The 23,026-nt window shown below is 47.2% G+C and overlaps 1 protein-coding gene across 1 annotated transcript; it reads right to left on the bottom strand.

Annotated features, from left to right (window-relative positions):
• Positions 1 to 1,120: 1,120 nt before the first annotated feature.
• Positions 1,121 to 18,075, bottom strand: LOC129386402 (uncharacterized). Its single transcript, XM_055074310.2, has 5 exons — positions 15,291 to 18,075; positions 14,653 to 14,753; positions 14,397 to 14,515; positions 1,586 to 1,725; positions 1,121 to 1,439 (listed from the first exon to the last, which is right to left on the bottom strand). The coding sequence occupies exons 1-4, from the start codon at positions 15,956 to 15,958 to the stop codon at positions 1,594 to 1,596; spliced, it is 1,020 nt and encodes a 339-aa protein (XP_054930285.1). The 5' UTR covers positions 15,959 to 18,075; the 3' UTR covers positions 1,121 to 1,439; positions 1,586 to 1,593.
• Between the last annotated feature and the right edge of the window lie 4,951 nt (positions 18,076 to 23,026).

Consider the following 23,026-nt stretch of genomic DNA (forward strand, 5'->3'; position numbering starts at 1 on the left):
TTTTACTGGTAAACTTCTTTCGGTGAGGAGGAGGAGGAGGAGAAACATTTATTTTTTAAAAGAAGGAAAGGACAAGCAGGTGTCTTTCTTCTTGTGCGGGAGGCGCCCTTATTCCACGGCTCCGGCGGCTCCTGCTGTCTCCCGGGCCAGCCACACCAGTTTCTGCTGGTTACGAGGGTCCGAACTAGTCAGCACGGCCTCCCACTGCTCGGGTGTGGGGTTGGGTATTTGCGGGGCTGCCTTCACGTTGGGGCACGCCTATGTGGTGTGATATAGGTAGGCGTAATTGTTACAAAGGGGACATTTGTATGAATATAGTGTGGGGTGTGTGGCGTGTAGTCTACTTAAATGGGGGTATATATCGGTTTGTAATTGTCGACATGTTACGGCGTCTACACGTGAGAGGGTCTTGTTTGGAGGTGAGTATTGTCTGTTCAATCTGTGGTGTTTTAGTATGGCCTTGTATCGCAAAATGTACGGGCTCCATAGATGCGGTCGGATCCCTCTCTTGTAAACGTTTCTAGCCGAGAGTGCATGGCACATAGAACCTAATCAGCATCATGTGTAGGTGCACCGCTTTTATTTTTTCTCAACTGAATGAAATTTACTGCATGTTGTGATTTCGCGAACGCCTTTCTCATGTGCATCTGTTGCGTGTTTTGCAATGCGCAACAGGGGGTAAGGACCATCCGCGCTCCAGGGCGAGGGACCGGTCACGAGAGCGATCATCACGCCGAGAGAAGTCGAGTAGGCGTGACCGGTCGCGCAGCCGTGAGCGGGACTACCGAGACCACTACCATGAGGACCGCTACCGAGACAAGGAGAGGGAGCACCGCGTTCGCCACTAAGTGACCCTCTTCACCACCGCATGGTAAGCATTTGCCGTGTTTCTTTTCCAACTTGAAATTCAGTTCAGTACGCGACTATTTACTTGGGTCTAACTCGCTAAAGCATGACATGGGCATTAGAATAAAAACCAAACGGCCCATAGGTTGTGACCTAATCCCTCGCCTTATCTTGAAACCTTCTTTCCAACTTCGTACGCCGTGCCTCGCCATACTGCAGGTGCTGCTGCACGCACCAGATACTTTTCATGACAAAATGAGGCGTGGGGCAATGGTAATTGGATGCAAAAATTTTTATTTTGTCATGTGAAAACAAATCGCAATTTCTTTCTTAAATGCACCATGATAACCTGGTAAGGTAAGTGTACATTGCAATTTCCGGTTATGGTCATAAATTCGTGCAAGTGAAATTTGGATAAGTACATCTATTGTAAAAACCACTTTTCTAAAGCAAACCATAGTTTTCAGCAGAAAGAAGCATCGTCTGTTAGCTAGAGCTTTGGTAAAATACCCCGCACTGAGTTCACAGCATCAGAGGGAGGCTTTGCTTAGTGTGCCTCAGTCTTGAACCCTTTCTTGACTCGAGGCTTGAGACTAGAAGCAAAAGAAAATTAAAATGAAAATAAAGTACGGAACGTGGTTTCATCAGCTGTAGGAGGAAAAGAGAGAGAGAAAGAAGAGGACAGTGAAATGCACAGATTCGGAAAGGAAACAGCTATCATGCAAAGCACGACGCTCACCTAGAATTTCAACTTGTGACGGCAATGAAGCGGGCACCAACAGATTGCCGGACGACCGATGCGCTGACGATGTGTCCGTAATCGTCCACAATCCCAACATTCACTTGGATACGGTAAGCGCGGTAACCCCTCAGACTGATCTGCAAGACAAAGGAGGGCAGTTTCTGGTGTTGAGCTTTTAGTTTGGAGTGGGGGAGGGAAGGCCTTGGTCTAGGGAACAGGTTGCATGCTCATTTTTCGTTATTCATATGACATACATATTTACAAACAAACTGACTCTCCGTCCCAGCCTTGCAGAAGTGTATGTCCAGCAAAGGTGTTGAAAACCACCACTGCAACTGCTGAGGGGGTTATGCGATGCTTTATTGCTTTAGAGTAATGCTAATTGTGACAGCACGCTGCTCCCCATAGCGGTGCTGCAACAACATTGAAGTCATTTGTTAGGCTGGCTCTTATATACGAAAGGCTAGGAACGTCGCTCCTCACGTTGCATGTTGCCATCACTGTGGCAGCTTGCGCAGCAATAATCGTTACCTGGAAATGTATACAGACAGCGCTACGTGCTTCGCATTGTTATCAGGAGCGCCTTATCAATTATGTGGTTTGGATGATTGCTGTATGCTTGTTCTTTATTGAAATGTATACTGTTATGTATACGTTTCATGAGCGATTCCAGAGAATCCATGCACTGTTCACTTCGTTTTGCTAACTGCTTGAAGCCTGTGCCATACTGGGGTAAGGGCCACTGCTCTTGTCTTAGCACTGTCGCCAGGATCGGCCCACAATTTCGACGATAGATGCGAACATGAAAAGGGTGACCAACTAGAGGCTAACAGCTTCGTTGTAAAATCAAAATCTAGCCTCCTTGAAGCACCAATACTTTAGTGTGCGACTGGGCAGCCTACTCGCCCCGACTGGAGTGCCCACTTACCTATAAGGAAAGCAGGCTAAAGTGCATCGAGGGAATCGATAGCATACGCAGTGCACAATAGTGTGAACGGCACCAAACACTTCATGAATTAGTTCGGTACAAAACTGGCCTGGCACCTACTGCACTCTCAACAGGCACCAAAAGCATGGAGATTCAATTTTTTTTGTTTACCACTCGCTATTTGTTACCGGAATCACGTCAAACCCACAACCTCGTGCTATCAAGCCACACTGCACAAACCCTGTACAGAATGAATCAAACGGCAGCACAAAGGCATTTCAGTGTTCCACTGGCGAAGCAAATGACAATGCAGGCCATCCTGAAACAAGCTAAGGGTGCATACACCTTGAACCTGCCGGTTCCATGCTGTCGGTAGTACTCATCGCTTTCTCTCTCTACTTAAGGACAAGGGTTCATTGAGCAGAATGCAATAGTGTATTTTTTCATTGAGTCATAATTGAGCAAAGCATATTGTTTCGGAAAGAATGACTTGTGGCCTAAATGGGGAGAGGGGTTAGGGAGTGGGAGAACGTGGGGAGAACAACTCGCCCACATAAGCACTAGGTGTCAGACAACTTGAGCCTGAATTTAGTGGGAACTGAACCGAAACCAATATTCTCGGGAAATGCCTGAATAAGAAAAAGATTCACACACCCCTTTAGCAACTATTTGCGACTCACTGAAATCGTGTGTCAATGAGACGTTGCCTAATTTTGAGACTGAAAGTTAAGAAACACTTGCACTTCTGAACTTTGTCTGCTAGAAGCCAAACTTCCAAATTTTTTTATTCCACGCTAGAACTCCAGTGTCGCACATCAGTGTGACGTTACGGATTTAAATGCATTTATGTTGTGGTACAATGGAAATTCGTGAAACTTGCCAAGTTCACTCTTTGGCTTTGTTACAATACAATGTAGGCCCAGTTTACCGATAAAGATGAATAAATAAATAAATAGACACGAGCAGGACGCCATGAAAATTCATGACTTGATGTTAAGCTGGTGCAGGAACTTCACTCGAAATTTGAAGGAGCACCACACTTTACAGGCAACGGGACTCGTTGTCTAGGCAGACAACCCAAGTGTATTTCATGCACTATAGTGGTAACACGCGCGTTAGTAGTACTTCTGTATTTTAACTGAAAGAAGAGACTGATTTCATTCACGCCTCGTGACGTTTTCGCCTCTTCTGTTGAAGTCATTAAGTTGCAATGAAGACGAAAATTATTTGTGTTGTGTTAGCAAATTAACCTCCGCCTATGCCAAGAATTGAAAAAAGAAGCCACTCTTGCCGCGAGAACGCCAGCATGGTAAGCCAGTATACAGACACACAAACGAAAGACTGGTGGTGCCGTCGCCTTGAAGCGAAGCTCCTGTACCAGCTAGCAGTGACGTCTCCTCGAACCTAGTTGTACTTCTATATGTAAAATGGTCTGGGTTGTATGCTAGAAAAGTCAACTTTGGAAGTTTCAAGGACTTTTTCAAGGAACCGCAATGGCCGAAACGCACAAGAAAATTTTGCAGATCCCACGCACTGTGGGAATCGGTGTAAGCGAAGCTTACCGTGCTGGATGCTTTGATTGACGATAATTAGTGGTGATGTTGGCGGCTAAAGCTTAATTCCTTCATTGTTTAGGCAAACACGAGAGTGGCGAATTGTTAAACGTTACCTTGCATGTACCACTGCTGTTCGTCTGCGTAGTGCACAGAACGCACAGGGAGAGGTGTTTACCTGGGCCATTGTTGTGTGCCATATTTTATAACCTCTGAGAGGGTTGAACGTTGTCATTTCCTCACATGGCACATCGCATTGCGGCAGAACCATACAACTTGAATTGTATTATGGGGCTGTACGTTCCGAAACCAGACTCGGGCAATGAGGCAAGCCGTAGTGGCGTACTCCGGTTTAATTATGACACCGTGATGTTCATTAACGTGTCCCAAAGTCTAAGTGCAGGTGCGTTTTCTATTTCGCCCCCGTCGAGATGCGGCTGCCTCGGTTAGGATGGAATCCACGACCTCTAGCAATGTCATAGCCGTAAAGCTATCGCAGTGGGCACAGAAGTGTTGATTTGACGGTCAACTGCTTCCGTAGTGTCTGCTGGACTCTGCGGTGCGCGTTAATTAACATGGCTCTGCTTCTGAATGGCCTGCTTAAGTTGCCCGCTTGACATACTTGCGTGCAGTTTAGTTTTTAGAAATAGCAGCAAGGTACTGTACCGGGCCAATTATTTAAGCTTGGCCTGTTTCCCTGAAACCACTCAGAACCCGACACAGCTGAAGCTCTGGTGAACGAATGTAAACGAATGTCTTTCTCTGGGCTTTTCGCTACTGTTCTTTAAAAGCGTCAAAACGGCAAGTTGGGCCAGTTGTTTGGGATTTATAGTAAGGTTTGTTACAGCGCAACACAAGACAAGGACAAAAGGAGGTATAAAACGACGACACGGCGCCGTGTCGTCGCTTTATACCGTCTTTCGTCCTTGTGTTGCGCTGTAACAAATCTCGAAAAGCAACTATACAAGTGGCGAGTAAAATGCCAACGATCTCGTCTTCTTCGTCTGAGCTCATCATTTTGCAGACGTAGATGGCGGACGGGAGCGCGCCAACCCACGACGAAAAAAAAATATCGAAAGTGCGCGTACAAATCCAAAGTGCCGCGAGATGGTGGCACGTCCCTGAAATTTTTAAAGATACTGCGAGATGCCCCGCCTTCCCGGCGGCGCGGACAGCCAGACAACGCGGCTGGTCTGAACAGGCACGGGCGCTCGCCGCCTCGCCGCTTTGAAAATCCGCTTGTCCGCTTAGACGCTCCGCTTTCGGTGTGAATGTGCCGTTACTCGCGAATCTCATGCACGCTCTGAACCACCCCCTGACACGGTGTGCGCGACAGCAGCAATAGTGGCAAAGTCGAAGGAAGAAGCAAAGAAAGCTTCGCTATAAAACAAAAATCCGTGGACACCCAATCACTTAAGAGTTGTGAATGCGAAAGCACTAATAAGACAGGTTTAATTTAACATTAGCATAATAGCAGGGTTAAATGAAATGGCGTTACCGTTCCGCAAACGAACTTTGCAGAAAGAGTGTTCTGGTATATCGTAGTTTACGCGTGGGACGCTATGCCATTCCGCTTTGAATCTCGCATGCATGGTGCACCTAAGTGAGTCTATCTGTCCGTGAGTCCAGAAAGCGCGAAAGTGGAAGCCAGGACCGCTTTATAATTGTGCTTTCTATGTCCGGAGATCTAGTGCGAACGGTACAACCAGCACAAGCTGTCTACCATAGCCTCCGAAATATTCCAATCTCGGAGGCCATGTGATATCGTCGCGCTTATCTCCTGACCCAAACGATAAGTGGCCGTTAAGGAAGAGGGGAAGAGAAAAAAATAGAAAGTCAACAAAAACAATCTGAATACCAGGTAATGTTTAAACTTCCCTTAACGAAAACAAAAATCTAAGCGGTTCGTCATTTTAGAATTTCAACATGCGCTAAATATTTCTGTCGGACAGCCTTTTGAATGATTTAGTCGAGTTAACAGGGGTTCAAGGCCTGCAAGCATTAGTCGTGAATGTATATATCGGCACTGCCAAAGACAAGAAGAATGGGTATATGTTAAGCCGAAGTATATCGCCGAACCATCTTTGAGCACTGGCAACCACGCACTATGCTCCGCTAAGTTCACCGTCTACTGATGACATAGCAGTTTATATTAATTATGAGTGCGCCATTAGCGTTCCAATTCGGTGACGAAGGTTGCCCGTCCACGAAGACTAAAAGGAATGCCGGTTTCTTTCCCGGCGTGCACTTTCTGAATACTTCTTTAATGGCACGCGGAAGTCTACGGTCGCCTCCGTAGTCACCTCATGGAAATATGTGAATTCGTAATCAACCGTGATCTACATTGCCAAGTATTTACAGCTTCTTATCCCTTTCTTATACGAATTTATCACTGATGTAAAAAATTTATACTTCGTGCATTTATTTTAGAAAAGACAGTGAAAGAAGAATGACTACAGTCAACAGCTTTTTGCAACATATCAAAGCTTTATCACGAATGGCGGCCAAATCAAGGCGCGGGAAGCAGCGTGTGGTTCCTTCGAACTTTTGAATTCGCAGTCATAAACGATGAGAATTATGCCCACAGAATATTGGATGACTACACAAATTGTGCAACCCCAGACTACTGCTATGCATTACACAACATGCTCCAGACACTACACACAGGCGACACATGGACATTTGCGAAACATTAGGGGGAACCACGCTTATCGGCGGTGCTCAGTTGAGGAGTGATGTAGATTATCTGACACTCAGAGTTCTAGGATTAGCGAATATTTCTTGTAAAGCGTTACGATATCAGCACGAATAATCGTGCCAGAGGTTTAAAGTCGGCCGCCCGTGTTTAAACCCCCGCCAAAGGGAAACGGCAAATAAGTTTAAAGTTGTAATATATTCTCTCAAAACTTTACTTTCGCCGTATTAGAGTTGTTTATATAAGAAACTTTTTTTTATGTATCAGTTTTTGAATGTCGCGACAGAGCCCCTGCAGTTAGTGACGTCACGCATTTCAAAATATTTTTCCACGTTTGGGCCGCTGCGGTTAAGTATACGATGTTGAAACACCTGAATTTCATTTTTTGGCTGTATTACAAGAGAGTGTAGTCCACCTTCACCGATAAAATCTAGGCCCATGCAGACGCCGTCAAATTTCATTTTCAAAATCAAATCTGGTTCGGAAAGTTCAATGCGTCACCCACCCCGGTTTTGCTCTTAGGAGTCTTTTCGGGTCCCCTCGCCTGACACGGTTTTTCTTTTATGTATGAGAAACGCAATTTGCTAATGCAGCTCAGATTTTTTTATCGTTGGTGCGCCTTTAAAATCACTCCGAAATTATTTTTGTGCAAACGCAATCAGTCGGTATGGCAGGTCATCATTGCGATCACCAAGAGGCAAATTCAAGTGCGCTGCGTAACGCGCCTAATATTAGGTTTTAATCATCTGCATCGCAGCATATCGCAGTAGCATCGGTCCGCACGTTTACATCCGTCTCTGCCCACTCTACGTGGAATATGTGAGCGATGTCACTCATTCGAGAGATCGATGTCTGACTGGCTATCCACATGGGGTCATCGAGAGTGTTTGGATTAATGCCGCCTACATTAGGCTTATTTTCAATGGCACACATATTCACACACAGTAACTAGTGCGCCTTCGAAAAGAAATACACAAAGGCAATATACGAAGAGGTTTCTTTAAAACAGTAGCGCGCTTCAACCTGAAAATGCATGAGGATCGATCGTCTGCTACAGCTTGCGACGAAAGGAGTTGCGACATATTCAGCTTTTGCAGCACGCTTGTACACAACGTAACAAACTCACGTAATATATAAACTGACATATCGAATTTGTCTACTTTCAACGATCTAATGGATGCCGTTTACACAGCCGTCATATCTGTTCTTGACGGAGAGATATTAAATTGTAAACCTCGTGCTTCTATTTTTTTCGAGCGTTCGAATTATTGAAAATTCTTTCGACAACATTCAGGCCCCAAATCGAACTTAGAACGACAGGAAGCTGAGCTAGTCGCTAAGGATTCATTATGCGAAAAAGAGGCGAGGCGTGCAAACAGGACACAAGAGTAGAGGAGTGGAAGCAGAAGCGGCGTTCGTGTTGTCCACTTCTCTACTCTTGTGTCCTGTTTGCACACCTCACCTCTCTTTTGCCTAAATCGAAATTCCGCTTCCAGCAGTGACTAGAATTTAACTTTATCACTCGGATGCATTAAATTTCATTAGAATCGGTCCAGAACTTGTCACAGATAAAGTTTTTTTTTTTTTTTTTTTCGTTGAACAGGCCGCGTCAGAGTTGGGCCCGAGCTAACGATAACGCTGGGTGCCTCCATGCGCGCGTCCTGCCCCGCTCCGTGCAGGGTGGCCGCATCGTTTCTGCGCCGCCCGCCTTCTTCCGTCTCACTTTCAACGGCCACCACGTTGCGAATTTTGCAAGATTACTAGGTGCTGCGCGCTGCGGTTCTCCAATACTTCGACAGATGGCTGGCGATTGCTTTCACGTTCGAGACATCGAAAAAGATGGCTTATCTATGGACGGTGAAGATTAAACAGTGCACAATTGCGTTGACGCCAATGACTGCCTCGTGTCCGTGGGCAGCGCGAGTAAGCCTTACAAAAATGCCTAATAACATTATTTAGAACTTCTACCAACTTTCGGTTTACTTTATTAACAGTCTGTTTACATTTAAATTCTGGTAACATTTTCTCATACACTGTCAAAATACTTCTTTCTTACTTTTGTATAACGAATATTTTAAATAAGCCGTTAAAAGACTTCCTTCATACTTTTGCAAATAGAATATTTTAAGTGCCCCGTCAACATGTCTTCTAGCTTTTGCCTATATAACAACTTTAGTACTGCGTCAAAAGGCTCGTTCCTTTTGTGTAAAGGATGTTTTACTATACACCATGAAACTATTTTTTTTTTCTGAAGGACATATATCCTCGGTACGTCCACAGCTCGTACTGTTTGCCGAAAAATATTTAGAATGGGAAGTAACTTGAGAGTTTTTGATCATTTTTTCTAACACACAATAATGCCGATATATGACATACTCAGGAATCAAGCTCTTTGTTTTAAATCATATCCCCGATCCAAGTCGGTGGCGAGTTGTTGACGGAGCGCTACTAAAATGTTTAAAGAAATATGTTCGTAAACTGTGAGAACTAATCTTTTTAAAGGTTCCACTGGACTACGTGAGCGTGCGGTGACGTCAGCACACTCCGAGAAATTTGTTTGCGCTACACCACCAGACCGGTGGGATAGCTGAGTACTGTGCAGGCCGCGCACCAGTTGCACAGGTTTATCCCGGCCTTGGGACTGGTTAATTAAAAGCCGATTTACGCTTGACCCGTGCGGTCGTGCAGAAAACAGCACATTTCGCAAACTGGTTCACAAATTTTGGTATACATTGGGCTCGCACATGCAGTGTAAACCGAAATGCGTGTACCAGTCTGCGAAATGCGCAAATTTTCACCCGACCACATGCGTGCGGGTAGGCGGGTGGTGTGGCGTGGGGCTCGAGCGTAAATCGGCCCTTACCACGCACTGCTATTGAAAGGCCACCAATTAGCTTTGCAACGAGGTAATCAGATCAGTGCACTCCGCGATATAAATAGTACGCCCTAAGCTGGGACGTGTCAGCAGAGTAGCGTCGCGATATTTGTTAAAAAGAAGAAAAAGAGCCGGAACTCATGGCAACACGGCGCTGCAACGTCGTCGCTCAAATATCCAGAAGGCTGCAAAATACAGCTGCTGCTGAGTGAGCGCGAATTTCGACCTGAGTAAGCGCGCAGGTCGAACAGACAGAAAAGCTGAACTCGGTGCAGGTAACACTTTCTGTGAAAAAAGAATGAAATTACCCTCACTGTATAAAACATGTAGCTTTGTACCCGTCCCTATTCGCACGCTTTCGTCCCTGGCTCCTACCGACGGCTTCTGCACATTAAAGGTAACTAATAGGACATAGCATCAAAGTGAAGGCAAAGCAACTATGTCAACTGATCTGCTTTACGGCGATGGTAGCTTGCTGTGTGTGAAAACAGATTGAAAAGAAATTATTATGCACTGTTAATATTCAGTGATTTCGCTTCACAACACCGCGATAAAATTTTGAGCTCCAACAAGGGGTCACCATGACATCCGTAATTATGCCATTCCGGACACCAAGAGCCAGGATATCAAAGGCCATGATTTTGCCGTGCTTCGGGCGTCTGAAAACTGCTAACGTCATTGCCGCCACGCTTTGGACATGTATTTGACTATAAAAATACTACTACAATAGGCTTCAGCATTATTTTGCGCTGGGCGCCATGAAGCAAAATTTTGTCTTTGAAAGCGGCAAGCGCTGAAGGATGTGCTTGCGCAAAATAGGATAACCACATAATTTACCCAATATGACTATTTTTCTATGTTTATTACATTTGAAAAAAAAAAGCCGGTTTTCAGAACAATATTTGCCTCGAAATATAAAAATATACAGTCCCGTAATGCACAACAAAATTGAGCCGGCTGTCTTGTCAGGTTTTATTTTTTCAACCTCTGCCACGAGGTACATTCCTCCAAGTGCAGTTCCCAGAAAGGGGTGCGCACAAAAAAGCAGGCCACATCTTTCACCAAGAGGCGATGAATGTCTAGGTGTGAGTCAACCATCGGAATGTGGGAGGGAGGGGGTCATGTTTCGGCGTAAAAATGGGCTTTAGTTCCGCAGCGGTCAAGTAGAAGCAGATGGATGGAAAGAATGTCACATGCCTATCTCGCGCATGCGCACAAATTTGACAGTGGCCCGAGTCAAGGCAAGGCAGGAGACCGTCGCAAAGGAACTGATGACGAGTCTTCGTGATTTGGGAGAAGGAAAGTACGCTTAATTCTGTGCTGCAGAATTAAGCGTACTTTCCCTCTCCCAAATCACGAAGAATCGCCATCAGTTCTTTTGCGACGCCGGCATGGTACGGTCGGAACGATGTAGGTGTTTCGTCGCGCATTGTAGCAGCAATCTAGCTATTTCTGCTGCTGTTTATGCTTATGCTGTGTTGTGGCTAATTCATCATTGCACGCCAACCAGCAACGTGTTTGCGAAGCCCACGGTGCTTTCTTCTTTCCGTGATGTGAACGTTTCTGCAGCTTCTCTGCCAGCTGCGATGCAGTGTCGTGTGAGGTGATTTAATATTGGCACTGTCCGTGTTTTAAACTGCACACTGCACAAAGAGCGAACAGTGGTTCCTCAAGACAGCACTGCGTTGAAGTTTTATCTGTCTCCAAATTAAAATAAAAGATATGTTCTTTTCTATCATGCTTCATAAACATATTATTTTGATGTTATTTTTTTTCAGTTTCTTATGCCGCATTTTGGCAGGTTATTATTGCGCGAACAGTAACGACGTGAAATATTTGAAGAACGATTTTCTTACATACTATGTAAGTATCGTAACTATGCCGCGTCATGCGGTTCGCTTGAAGTTGCTATAAGCACGAAGCGTAAAAATACTTCGTTTTCACAGCACTCGCAATGACTTAATGTCTAGTAAATATTGTCTGATCATGAACTCATTCTATGCTCTTTCCTACACTGGCTGTACAGGATGAGCGATAGTCAAATATTGAGCGTATAGTTTCACGGTTCACAATGACATACGTTTCAGCGAACCGGTTCACAATGACATAGGTTGCACTGGTTAGACAAGTGCGAGTGGGAAAGAAAATCGTTCGCACTTGTCTAACCACTGCAACCTATGTCATTCTGAACCGCTATTTTTTTACACTGATATTTTGTTTACGAGTAAATATAAATGAACACGTCAAATTACAGAAGCGTTCCATATAATAAGGCGTGCTTAAAAATGCATCAGTCATCCATTGGTTGCTATCACTGACAAAGAATTCGTATTCTTGAATACTGCTTCAAGCTCTGTAATCTGTTTATATAAAAATGGATGACACGCACACGTTTTGCACATGCTCGGTGCAGCTAGCTGGCGCTTTTACGTTCTCTTTCCAAAAATAAACAGTTGTGAGTAAGCGCTCGCGCGTCCGCCTTCTCTGCGTCCGTGTATATTGTGTGCGCTACAAATTTCACCATGTATAAACCATGTAATTGACTTTTTGAGCGAGTAAATTATTTATGCAGATAATTGGTTAATAAAACATTTTGGGAAACTGAATTCATTCAGGCCACAACATTGGGGGCTATAACAATAGTTTTAGGCCGTTCTCTTTCTTGCGGAAACGATCTTGCACACTTTCCTAATTTTAATAACACGTAGAAAATACAACGCAGCAAAGTATATGCATTGCAAAATGTGTCCCATCCTTGCTATCTCCTCTGCAAGTAAACAGGGATGACGGTTACAACTTTAGACCTCATGTGAACCTTCTTAAAAAGCTGTTCTATATATGTCATGTGCTAACCTGAACATGATGTTAACACTGACCATTTTGTTTCTATGCAGGCTTCACTCGGCGAACATTCTGAGTGACATCAGCTCGGAATGTAAAAATACATTATAATCGATGCTTGCTAGAGATTATGCGTCAGCTGCCGTGCCGTAATCAACTAAGTCACTAATCATTTATTATTTTTTATTAATTTCTCTATTACTTCTCTCACAATTCTGTGTAAATATTTTCTGTGAATAAACTTCTTTTATTGCAAACTTGAATTTGTCTTCCATGTACATGCACCTTCTAGGTTGCATACTGCCTTTTACCAACATGTTCACACATACTGACAAATTTTTACACTATGCTACTAAGTCTTATGTGGGACAAATGTTACTAGGGGGGTAGTAAAACGTCAGTAGCAAGTACATGTAGTAGTAATAAGTGAGGCACTGTATATTCTGGGGACTCTTCAGCGGCGGTTACTCCATGCACAAACGTATATGTATGCCCATATTGAGCGTTCCGCGTCAACGCGCTGTGGAAAATGCTGCCCGCCGTAGCAGACGACGCTGTTGTCGCGTCAGGTGAGGACTACTTCCATATACCGGTGGTCGCGCCCGTCCTGTTCGCGAATGATGACCATAAGCGCACCGCGTATACAAAGAAGTCGAGGAGGAATTTCAGGGAAGTCTTTCGGACTAGTATTCACCGAAAGGCATCCTCGCACGCATATACCATCGCGTTGGCCAAATTTCCAGGCGAGGTGTTTAGAGACCCCTTCGAGCCTTCCGAAAAAAAAAAAAAAAAAAGCTCATCGAAGCGCGCTTCTCCACCCTACGGATAAACAATACACCTTGGTCGGTACGGTCTACTGCAGAACCTCGTCCAATGTCATTGCCGCCAGAGATTGAAGTGGGCCTTCCTCGCAAGCAAGGAATTTCTATCCATAGGACCTACATTTGCGTATTTCCCTTTTCGGAAGGGTGCGCGGGCCTTTTTAGGAAAGGCATGCGTGGGTCCCAGAAAACGCTATGCGGCTATTGCGACATCGCTATACCGTTTCCGACTGCCTTTGAAGAAACAAAGCAGGGTGGATAACAGAAAATGCCAAAGAGCTACAGCTTACTGAAATCAACAAAAGACAGTCTTTGGTCCCTTGAATGAAGATAAGTATATAGCACGCCTTGGTCCTTATCTCTCAGGGATCCATGCGTTAGGTGCAAGGAGGCGTTGCAAGTAACAAGGTAACTATCAGACAAGCTCCGACAACTCGACGTAAGTTCCGTACACCGTTCAACTTATTTGTTACGTCACGGCGTCCGTTAATTGATCCATATTCTATAACAGCGAAAATTACCGTAATCAGAGTTTCTTCTCCATGGGGCACTTGGTCATGTGTGCCGCATTTTTTTTAAACAAGATATAGTGACCAGCCAGAAATCAGGAAAGGGTGTATTCTGTAAGGGTCCACCAAATGGACATGTCGATTTCACCCACTGCTAAAGTTCTGCTTAGCTGGGCTGTAGTGCGAGCCAGAAGGAAACGACCACCTTCAGCTAATTCAGCAGCAGACGAAATGGAAATGTCGACTAGGTGGTCACTTGTAGAATAGCCCCCTCCCCCAGGTAGCGACGAGTATAAGTATAAGACCACGTTCCTCCCTGGGCTAACAAAAAATCGTACAGGCCAGTACGGTAACAAGTTAGTAGCACCCGCGCCGTCATGTCTTGTTGACGGATTCGCCGAATGTCGCCGGGCCAGTTTTGAACGATCGCACACTGCACTTGACCTAGGTAAAACCCACGACCTTCTGACCAGGGTGTTAGTCAAAGCATACGCTTCTTCAAACTCGCTAAGTATTGTGCACGTTACGAACGGTGACCTAACTAGCAAGCGCGTCTAAAATGGGGAAGCGGCGGACGAACTCTTACCGGAGGCGGGTTCGGGATGTTGTTCTCGTTGGAGAAGAGCTTGAGGTTGGAAAACGACAGCACCCGGCCCTTCAACCAAAAACCGGGCCGCGGTGAATCCGGGTGGCAGTACTGACCAACTGCGCAATTCCAAGGATACACTTTAGGGCTTAAATTCGCTTCGCCACAAATAGACAAACACAAAAATGTAAAGAAAAACGCCTCTCTCGGGAGGCGGCGATAAGGCCGACTGCGATAGCGTCTGGCTCAGACTGACCGCATTGGTGCCCAGTGGAATCCGTGAAGGTGAGCCAGGCCGTGTACTGCCACTTATCCACCAAGTTTGTAATCCGAAACTCAGGCGCTGGGTTCATGAACCTGCATGCGAGGGAGATAGTCGAGGCACGGTTATTTTTGACGAACACCGTTGTCACGCGATGGATACGCATGCACGTGTCGAAACGAGCAGCTAAAAGACGATGATTGCACGATGCCATGCTGAGAAAGACATGAACAGACAGCAATATGCGTGGGTCGTGCATAGGCGATTGTTCCTCGTATCTCAATAACGCGCTGCCTGTAGTTGCGAAAATGGGCGACCCAACCAGCTTGCTCTCAGCACTGCTGAATCGGTTTAAACTGCATGGATGCCTTCGCCAAATGAGAGTGATTATCGTTCGCGTGTTTACTGCCCACTGCTTCTTTTTTTTTTCAGACCAGCATGTACACCACGATGTGGCATGTGAGGCTTCTCGGCAGGAACGCTAATGCGTGCTCGGAACGCTCATGCCAACAACGGAAGCCAGCACGCTGCCCTGTGGAGTGCGATATTGCAACGCTTTTGAAAGCGAACCGTTTTGAGATCGCCCTCGTGCACTACGGCTCGAAAACACGTCGGCTGTAAAAAACACTCGCCTGCCCTGTGTGTGTATCGGCAGTTCCATCCTACGCAGCGGGAACTCGTGCTGGTTGACGAGGGTGACATGGGGAAGCTTGGCCGGCAGACTGTCCACGATCGCCCGATGCTGATTCGCGTTCTTTTTGGGAGGGAACTGGGGCCAATCGCTCCAGTCATGAACCATGTCCCAGTGGTCACTAGGAAAGTCCGCCGGACGGACGAGGTTTGGCTGAATCCAGACCTTTGGCTCGCTCCTAACGACGACGGCTGCGGCGCCGGAGGTGGACGGCAGGCTTTCGATGTCTCTCGACTGGGACGGGCCGGCCGGTGGCTCGCTCCCAACGACGGCTGCTGCGGCGCCGGAGGTGGACGGCACGCGTTCGATGTCTCTCGACTGGGACGGGCCGGCCGGTGGCTCGCTCCCAACGACGACGGCTGCGGCGCTGGAAGTGGACGGCACGCTTTCGATGTCCTTTGACTTGGACGGGCCGGCCGGCGCGACGTCGCTGTCACTGCTGGAAGAGCTGCTACTGCTGCTGTCGTCGCTGCTGCTACTGCTGCTGTCGTCGCTGCTGCTGGTGCTCGTCGGCAGCTTGCAACCGACTCCCATAAGCATGGCGTAGCCGTACAGACTAGGTTCGAGTCCAGCAGCAGCGGAGGTGGAAGCACGGCCCGAAGACGCCATCCTCGAGGCACAAGCGCAGTTGGCGGAGTGTATCGTAGGGAGCGCGACTTCAGTAGATCTTCGATGGTCGAGTAGCTGCCGTTTGCTGTGCAGCGGCTTGTTTTATGGCGTGCTCGTGAAGTGTGCTACCGCAGAAGGCATGGGCATTGCTTTTTTTACTATGTTGACGACCTTGAAAGTATTTGGCACATGCCCACTTACGGTCACGCTTGGTTGGCTCTTCAACGTAGGCGTGTCCTCGTTCTACGATTTTCTCCTCTCCCTCGAACCGCAGGAGGCAGATAAACTTCTGTCGAAGTTTTCCTTTGTTCTGACATACTGGACGAACATGTACCCCTTTCCCCTCCCTTCTCAATTCGGAGAAGGTATGACCGGCGCGAAACGACACTTCAATTTCGATGGGCTGCGGTATTGCAGGCTGAGTCATGGTGGTTCAGAGGGTGTATATTCTCGGAAAGAGCATGGATGGCAGAGAATAAAGGAGACCGAGACACGCTTCCGAACTTTGCACCGTGTCCAATGTGCAAAATACCATCTCGAGCTCCCCGGTGAAATGGATCCGCGTGATCTCCCGCAAAAGCAGCGCCTGCATGTTTATGAATGTGTAAGGCCAGAGGGAAGCTAGACTGGAAGAGAGGAGGGGAGGAAGAATATGGGTAGAACCGACGCAGTCGCTGAACGAGTCCTCACCACCTTCGCTTGCCTCTCCCATACAATAGAGGGGGCGGGAATAAATTAAATAAATCGTAAAGAAAAAATAAAATAAGGAAAAAAGGGGTGAACAGTAAAAGTGTACCCGAAGTCGTGGATAACAAGACGAGGTCAGAAGAACGAGTCTTCTGCGCTGGTGCTTGACATTTCCTTGGCCTTCGAACAAAATCATGTTTGCTGGCAGTACTCCCAAAGATCTTCGAAGCCATTGCTAAACTTTCAATCCAAGCATTCCAATGTAGTAAAAAATGGAATTGCCATGTTGTGCCTTAAGTATTCTCTCACCAGAATCCTGCATGCACAAAATGAGCGCCAGTTTTAATGTGCAGGTCCGGCGCCTATTAGAAGCAGGTTATCCTAGTGAAGCAGTGGCCACTGTGGCTGAGCGCCTAAAGAAGTCGGTTTCGAGGGGGACGGACGTGATTACGGACAGCAGTAATAGCAAAAAAAAAAAAAGAAGAGTAGTGGCTATTCCGTATAATCATTCAGGCTGTCGCACAGGCTTTTTTTTAAAAAGTTGCAAGTAGAGGTGATGTTAATGTTGCTTTCACTGCTCCCAATAAGCTAGGTAAGATATGCGCTGCCGTACATAGGAAAAAGGAGCAGGTAAAAGGCAAAAAACGAACACATATTTGTTCAATGAAGCACAATAAGAACAACAGTTTTACTGATTGTCGTATGGGTGTGGTTTATAAAATTCCCCTTAGCTGTGGCCAGTTCTACCTTGGGCAAACAGGACGGTGTATCAATCAGAGGCTAATGGAACATAAAAGGTCGTTAACCGGTGGATCGCCTTCTAATCTTTCCTTACATTGCCAAGATTGTAACTGCACGCCAGAGTTAGATGAATGCGCGATATTGTACAGGCATAAGAATGAAGATGCGCGTCTTATGGTAGAGGCCTGGCATATCTATAATGGTGGAAGCGCGTGCGTGAGTCAGCCTTCGATTACTTTACATAAGGAAGAGATTAAGTGCCTTAACAGTTATCTCTCACGTAGGCCGGCACGTGTACCTGACTGACACGTGGTGTTACCATTCCTGAGCATGCGCAGATGAGTTTTGTGTCTTCTTGCTTTTTCGCCTCAGTGCTCCATTCAGTTGATAGTCGGCGTTCGTGTTGTCCACTTCTCTTCTCTGGTGTCCTGTCTGCACGCCTCGCCTCTTTTTTGCATAATGAATCCTTACCAACTAGCTCAGCTTTCTGTCGTTCTTAGCCTGGGAGGCGATGAAAACTATCCTCTTTCGCGCCTCTCTTACGGAAGTTATAAATATTCTCGCGCATAAGATAGCGAATAGTTCAGCCGGTAATTGTTGACGATGTTGCACGAGAGGATTGTTCGTTATTGAAGTATGGTATAACTCTCGCTGAAGTAGACGATTGTGTTAAGCTAGAGCCATCTGTATAGGCATGGTATGTATCCTAGAGGCCGCATATACCGAGTCATCATGTCTAAGCTTTCCGGAATGTATTGAAATTATGCCTGTTGCAAATAGCGTAATTCTTGTCCTTGAGCTGTATTATTCGAAGAGGCGGACAATACTGGAAGGAGACATCAAAACACACATATTAAAATAATTAACACAAATTCACTAATAAACTTCATAAATATTTACGGCATGTAGGGCGATTTAGGAATTGTAGTCGGTGAATTTGCAAGGCCCATCCACTTGAAATGAATCTCCAGGATTGCATCAGTTTCGATATATAATTTCCCAAAGTGTGGGACGAAGTACATGCACGTTCGAGTTGCTCTATTGTTCAACGCGTAAAAGTGCGTTTTGTTAAAAAGTCGGACAACCGTGAATTCTCACTGCGAGCTTGATGGCGCATATCTCAAAACTAGTGTCATTCCAGAAATTTATTCCGAATGGACACACCTTGATGCAATCTGTGAATTGCAATTATATGCCGTTAAGTTAATAATTAAGAAGCTAACTTGTGATTTTTTTTAAATTAGCAGATTATGTGTTTCGCTTTCAGCAGCGACTATGCCCGCCTCTCTGATTAATCCAGCTCAAGGACGGCAATTATGTCAACTGCAACAGGCGAGTAAAACAAATAAAAAATCCGCAAACCCTAAATATTATCATCCCGCATATTTGGTAAAGTGCTAGTTGTTGCGTAGCTTTCATGAAACCTGTCTCGTTTTGTAGTTATACCATCTATTGCCAACTATATTTTTGAGAAGGTAAGCCCCGATTTGAGAAACTCATTTTTCTGAAGGATGTAGAGATAGTCTTGGATTTTTTTATGGATACGACTTTCGCCCATTTTCATTAGTTTTAAAGCCAATGGGTGATTTTCCATGTTCGGATTAAGGAAAAAAAAGAAAAACATTTTTCTGAAGTTCTCCGAACTGGAAGCGGTGTTTCGCGAGCCTCTATAATAAAAAGGCAGCTACAAGTCGCGGGCGGAACTCCTAGGCGTATGCGAAGACAATTCACTCAAAGTCTTTGGAGTCGCTCTTACAAATTTCGGGAGAGGCCGCAATTTCATCATGGTGACCTCGAATCGAGACAAGAAATTTCCCACCAGCGCGACTCTCGACTGTGCAAGTGATGAGTGAACATCATTTGTACTACATCGCAGCATCAACTCTGTCAATAATTGAGCTCCTTTTTTTTTTGTGTTTCTTGAAGTGACATGAGCCGGTAATGTGCAGGGATTCATTTTACTCAACTCTGTGACTTTCTTATCATCTACACAACCGAAGACTGGCCGATCGCGGTGATAATTAATGCGGGCGGATCGAAATAAGGAATATAATTGGAATAGAAACATCACATTATCGCGGCCCTCGACGCACTTCCTAACAGAAACTGCGATAACGGCAGAGATTTCGCGACTTAGCGCACGCACTGTCAAGATGTCCAGAACGCTCCCTGTCCTCGTGTCGGTGTACGATATGTTATTATTATTTTTTTTTGTCTGCGAATGGATGACCCGAACATGCACAACCAACGTGTGCAAGTGAGCCCTCGCCGGCCGTCTGTGGCGGGAACTGATCACCTGCTGTGGCTGCGTTCGGGGCCTTAAAGACCACGAGAGAAAAAGTGCTTAGAGGTGTACGGATATACGGACAGACCAACCCACAGACTCTACGAACGGTTGATTCGGGCAGTGGTCTCGTCAAGCGGTTGATTTCGTTTGTTACCCATAATTCATTCCGCGAAGTTTTCCATAAAATAATTTGAATTGAAATTATTTATCCGTCATGGGTCCCACAGGGAACTTACGCTGCTTCTTGTCGAGGAACGACGGCACGCATTTATTGCCCGCAATATTTTGTATGACAAACCGTACGATTAAAAACAACAAGGTGAGGCGCCAGTAACGTTCCGTTTCCAATGCAACGCTTGCCATAGGTACAAATTTATTCCCGCGCAATGTGGTGGAGATTTACTGGTTCCGAGAGTCCTTTTCTTCAGGAAATAACGATCTCTTCATCTGGTTCTTCGCCATTAACTTCTACAGAGACTGGCACGTTAGCACTTGCTGTGCATCGTACGTTCATTCGTATACACCATTCGATAGCATTTATGGCGTGCCGAGCAGGTTGTGTTGCTGGGGCGCACGCGGCCTTTATTCCGGTGACCATTGTCGGCCGCGAATTTCCTGCGCTGCTGGACACGGGCGCAAGCGCTTCGTTGTTCGGCGAACAGGTGTTATCCCACCTGCAGAAGCACTCAGTGCGCTTGCGGGATTGCCGAACGACATTCAGCGAAAGGCGTGGCACATTCGGCGGGCGCCGCAAGGCCGACTGTCAGGTGGGGGGAGCGAATGAGACGCACGCGTTTCGTTCATCTCCCCGGGCTCAGTGTTCCGATGATTCTCGGAAGGGACTTTCACCTTAAAACAGGAATCCCGCCGGCGTCCAATCTTGCCTGTGCAGATGGGGCGTCGGAAACGTGCCGCGCGCAGAGTTCGGGGGCAAGCCCTCGAGCTGTGCGCTCGCCCGGTTGCACTAACGTGGTAGCTGACGCGCTATCCCGTGCCCCATTGTCCACCAAGAGCGTTCCTCCAGGTGTTACAGCCGCTGCCGGTGCCTTCGCGCCAGCAGGCGTCGGGGGCAAAACGAGCGCAGAGAGAGGCGAGTCCGCAAGCGGGCAAACCTGTCATTCCGCTCTCCAGGCAAGCAGCGCGCCGCAAAACGAGCGAGCGGGGGAGCTTCTCGAAAGCGAACCCACGACGCCGTTGGCTGCAGTCCTGAATGGGGACGAGACCAGACTCCCCTTTCGCATTCAGCACGCAAGAGCTACTGAAGGCCCAGCAAATTGATCCGTTTTGGCGCGGAGTGAGTGACGTACGGTCTCGGAGACGGAGCGCCGAGACGCTGCTGGTTGTGCGGCGGGCGCAGGGGGGCCGGAACCAGCGTGTGTCGCTGGGTCGCCCGCGGATTCATATTTGCTGGATCACGATGGGCTCCTGCTGAAATACATAGCTACCGATGACGAGGGTGTGGACCCGTTTAAAGTGGTTATCCCCAAGATTCTGAAAAGCGCACTGTTGTGATCATCTAATGACGAACCCTTGGCGGGTCATTTGAGTGGCTCCAAAGTTTTTGCGAAACTAAGCCAAACTGTGACCTGGCCTGGCATAAAGCGTGACATCTTTCGCTATTGCCGTTCCTGCCATGTCAGTCAAACGGTGAAATCAACGGGTGGCAAGCCACCCGGGTTGATGAAACCAATTGACAGTGAGCGCCCGTGGCAAGTGGCCACCTGCGATCTTATGGGGCCTTTCCCCAGGAGTAAACAGGGGTTCACACACCTAATGGTAGTCGTTGATCATTTTTCGAAGTGGGTGGAGTTGTTCCCGCTTCGAAAAGTGACCGCGCGAGCGGTGCTGGAGAGGCTACAGGAAGTTTTTTGTCGGTTCGGCTTTCCGAAAAGACTAATTACGGACAACGCGTCCTATTTCGCCGCTCGGGTGTTTGGTGCTACGTGCCGTTCCCTGGGAATTAATCACTACACCACGTCGCCCTACCACCCCCAGTCCAATTTTACGGAGAGGGTCAATAGAACCCTCAAACCAATGTTGGCAGCCTTTGCCGTGAGTCAAAAGGATTGGGCAGACCACTTGAGTGAGCTCGCGTTCGCAATCCGAACCGCCGAAAATCGCTCGACTGGTTTCTCTCCCGCCTTCCTCAATTTTGGAAGGGAGCTGGCAAATCCGGTGACCAGTGCCATTCAATGTCAGCTCGGGGACGAGGAGGCGCCGGCAGACTGTACTGCGTACGCTTCAGCACTTCGGAACAGGCTTTGTCGGGCTCTCTGCAGAGCAAGGCAGGGTTTTACTTCGGCCATGGGGCCCAGCAGAAGGCTCAGTACGACCGGAAGCATCGCCATCTTTCATCTAAGGTAGGTGATTTGGTCCTGAAGCGCTACCAGGCTCTTAGCGACGCGAGCAAGGGGTTCTCAGCCTCGCTCGCTCCTACGTGGCTTGGTCCGTACCGAGTAGAGAAAGTTTGGTCTCCGCTCGCGTACTAGCTACATTATCCTTATTATCATTATTATTTTCCATTATCAAGGATTCCCCTTCGGGAAAACTCAGCCGTGCCCATATCGCCCACCTGAAGGCCTTTGCGTTGCGGTCTGACGAGCTCGCGCCGGTGCCCGGCGGCACCACGCGCAAGCAACAGGGCAAACCCGGGGCGAAGGAGTGCATTCGGACCACGCACCGGTACAACCTGAGGAAACGGTCACCTGTGTGATATCGCGCCTGACGGCGGACTCTTTCCGCCACCGAAGGCCCTGAGTAATATTGCTTAGCCGCGGTGGGTTAGCTTCTTTGCGGCCAGTGCACGAAAAGAAGCTGGCCCCAGCGCAGCTTTCTGCTACTGTTAGCAGTGTGTAGTAGCAATGTGCATTTTTTAATTTTTATTTTTGGGTACGCATGCTGAGTGTAATTATTGTGTTAATGTTCTAAGTGTACAGCTATATAGTTCATCTTTTGTTACTTGTACATAGACTTTGAACATTCTTGTTTTTTTGTGCGTGTGTATTTTTTTTTCTCGTTTTCGTTTTTTTTCTTGCTCTTTTGCCAAGAAGGGAGTCGGTAATTGGCGTGTCGTGGGCTAGGGTCCCAGTGGTCCCTTTGACTCAGTGGTGCGGGGGAGAGGGAAGCTTCGCGCCTGGATCGGTGCCGCCCGCTGTGGACGACGGGCGGCATGGCGGACGGTGAGGAGTGATGCGCGGTACCACGAGGAGTGTGCGTGTGTGTGTGCGTGCGTGCGTGCGTGCGCGCGTGCGTGCGCTGTTGCTCGTTGAAGCATGCTGAAGGAGCCTCACCAACTCCATCGGATCGCCGCGGACACCGATGGTGGACGGGACCTTATGACATCACGCCAAGAG

Source organism: Dermacentor andersoni, chromosome 4 (assembly GCF_023375885.2).
Source record: "Dermacentor andersoni chromosome 4, qqDerAnde1_hic_scaffold, whole genome shotgun sequence".
In the NCBI taxonomy this organism is placed as follows: domain Eukaryota; kingdom Metazoa; phylum Arthropoda; class Arachnida; order Ixodida; family Ixodidae; genus Dermacentor; species Dermacentor andersoni.

Bases quoted from the DNA above. Each gene is read 5' to 3' on its own strand.
- LOC129386402 (XM_055074310.2), bottom strand. From the start codon at position 15,958: ATGGCGTCTTCGGGCCGTGCTTCCACCTCCGCTGCTGCTGGACTCGAA. The intron at 14,754-15,290 runs GCGAGTGTTTTT...CCTCGCATGCAG, and splicing joins CCGATACACACACAGGGCAG to GTTCATGAACCCAGCGCCTG. The intron at 1,726-14,396 runs GTAAGAGTTCGT...TTTGTCTTGCAG, and splicing joins ACATCCCGAACCCGCCTCCG to ATCAGTCTGAGGGGTTACCG.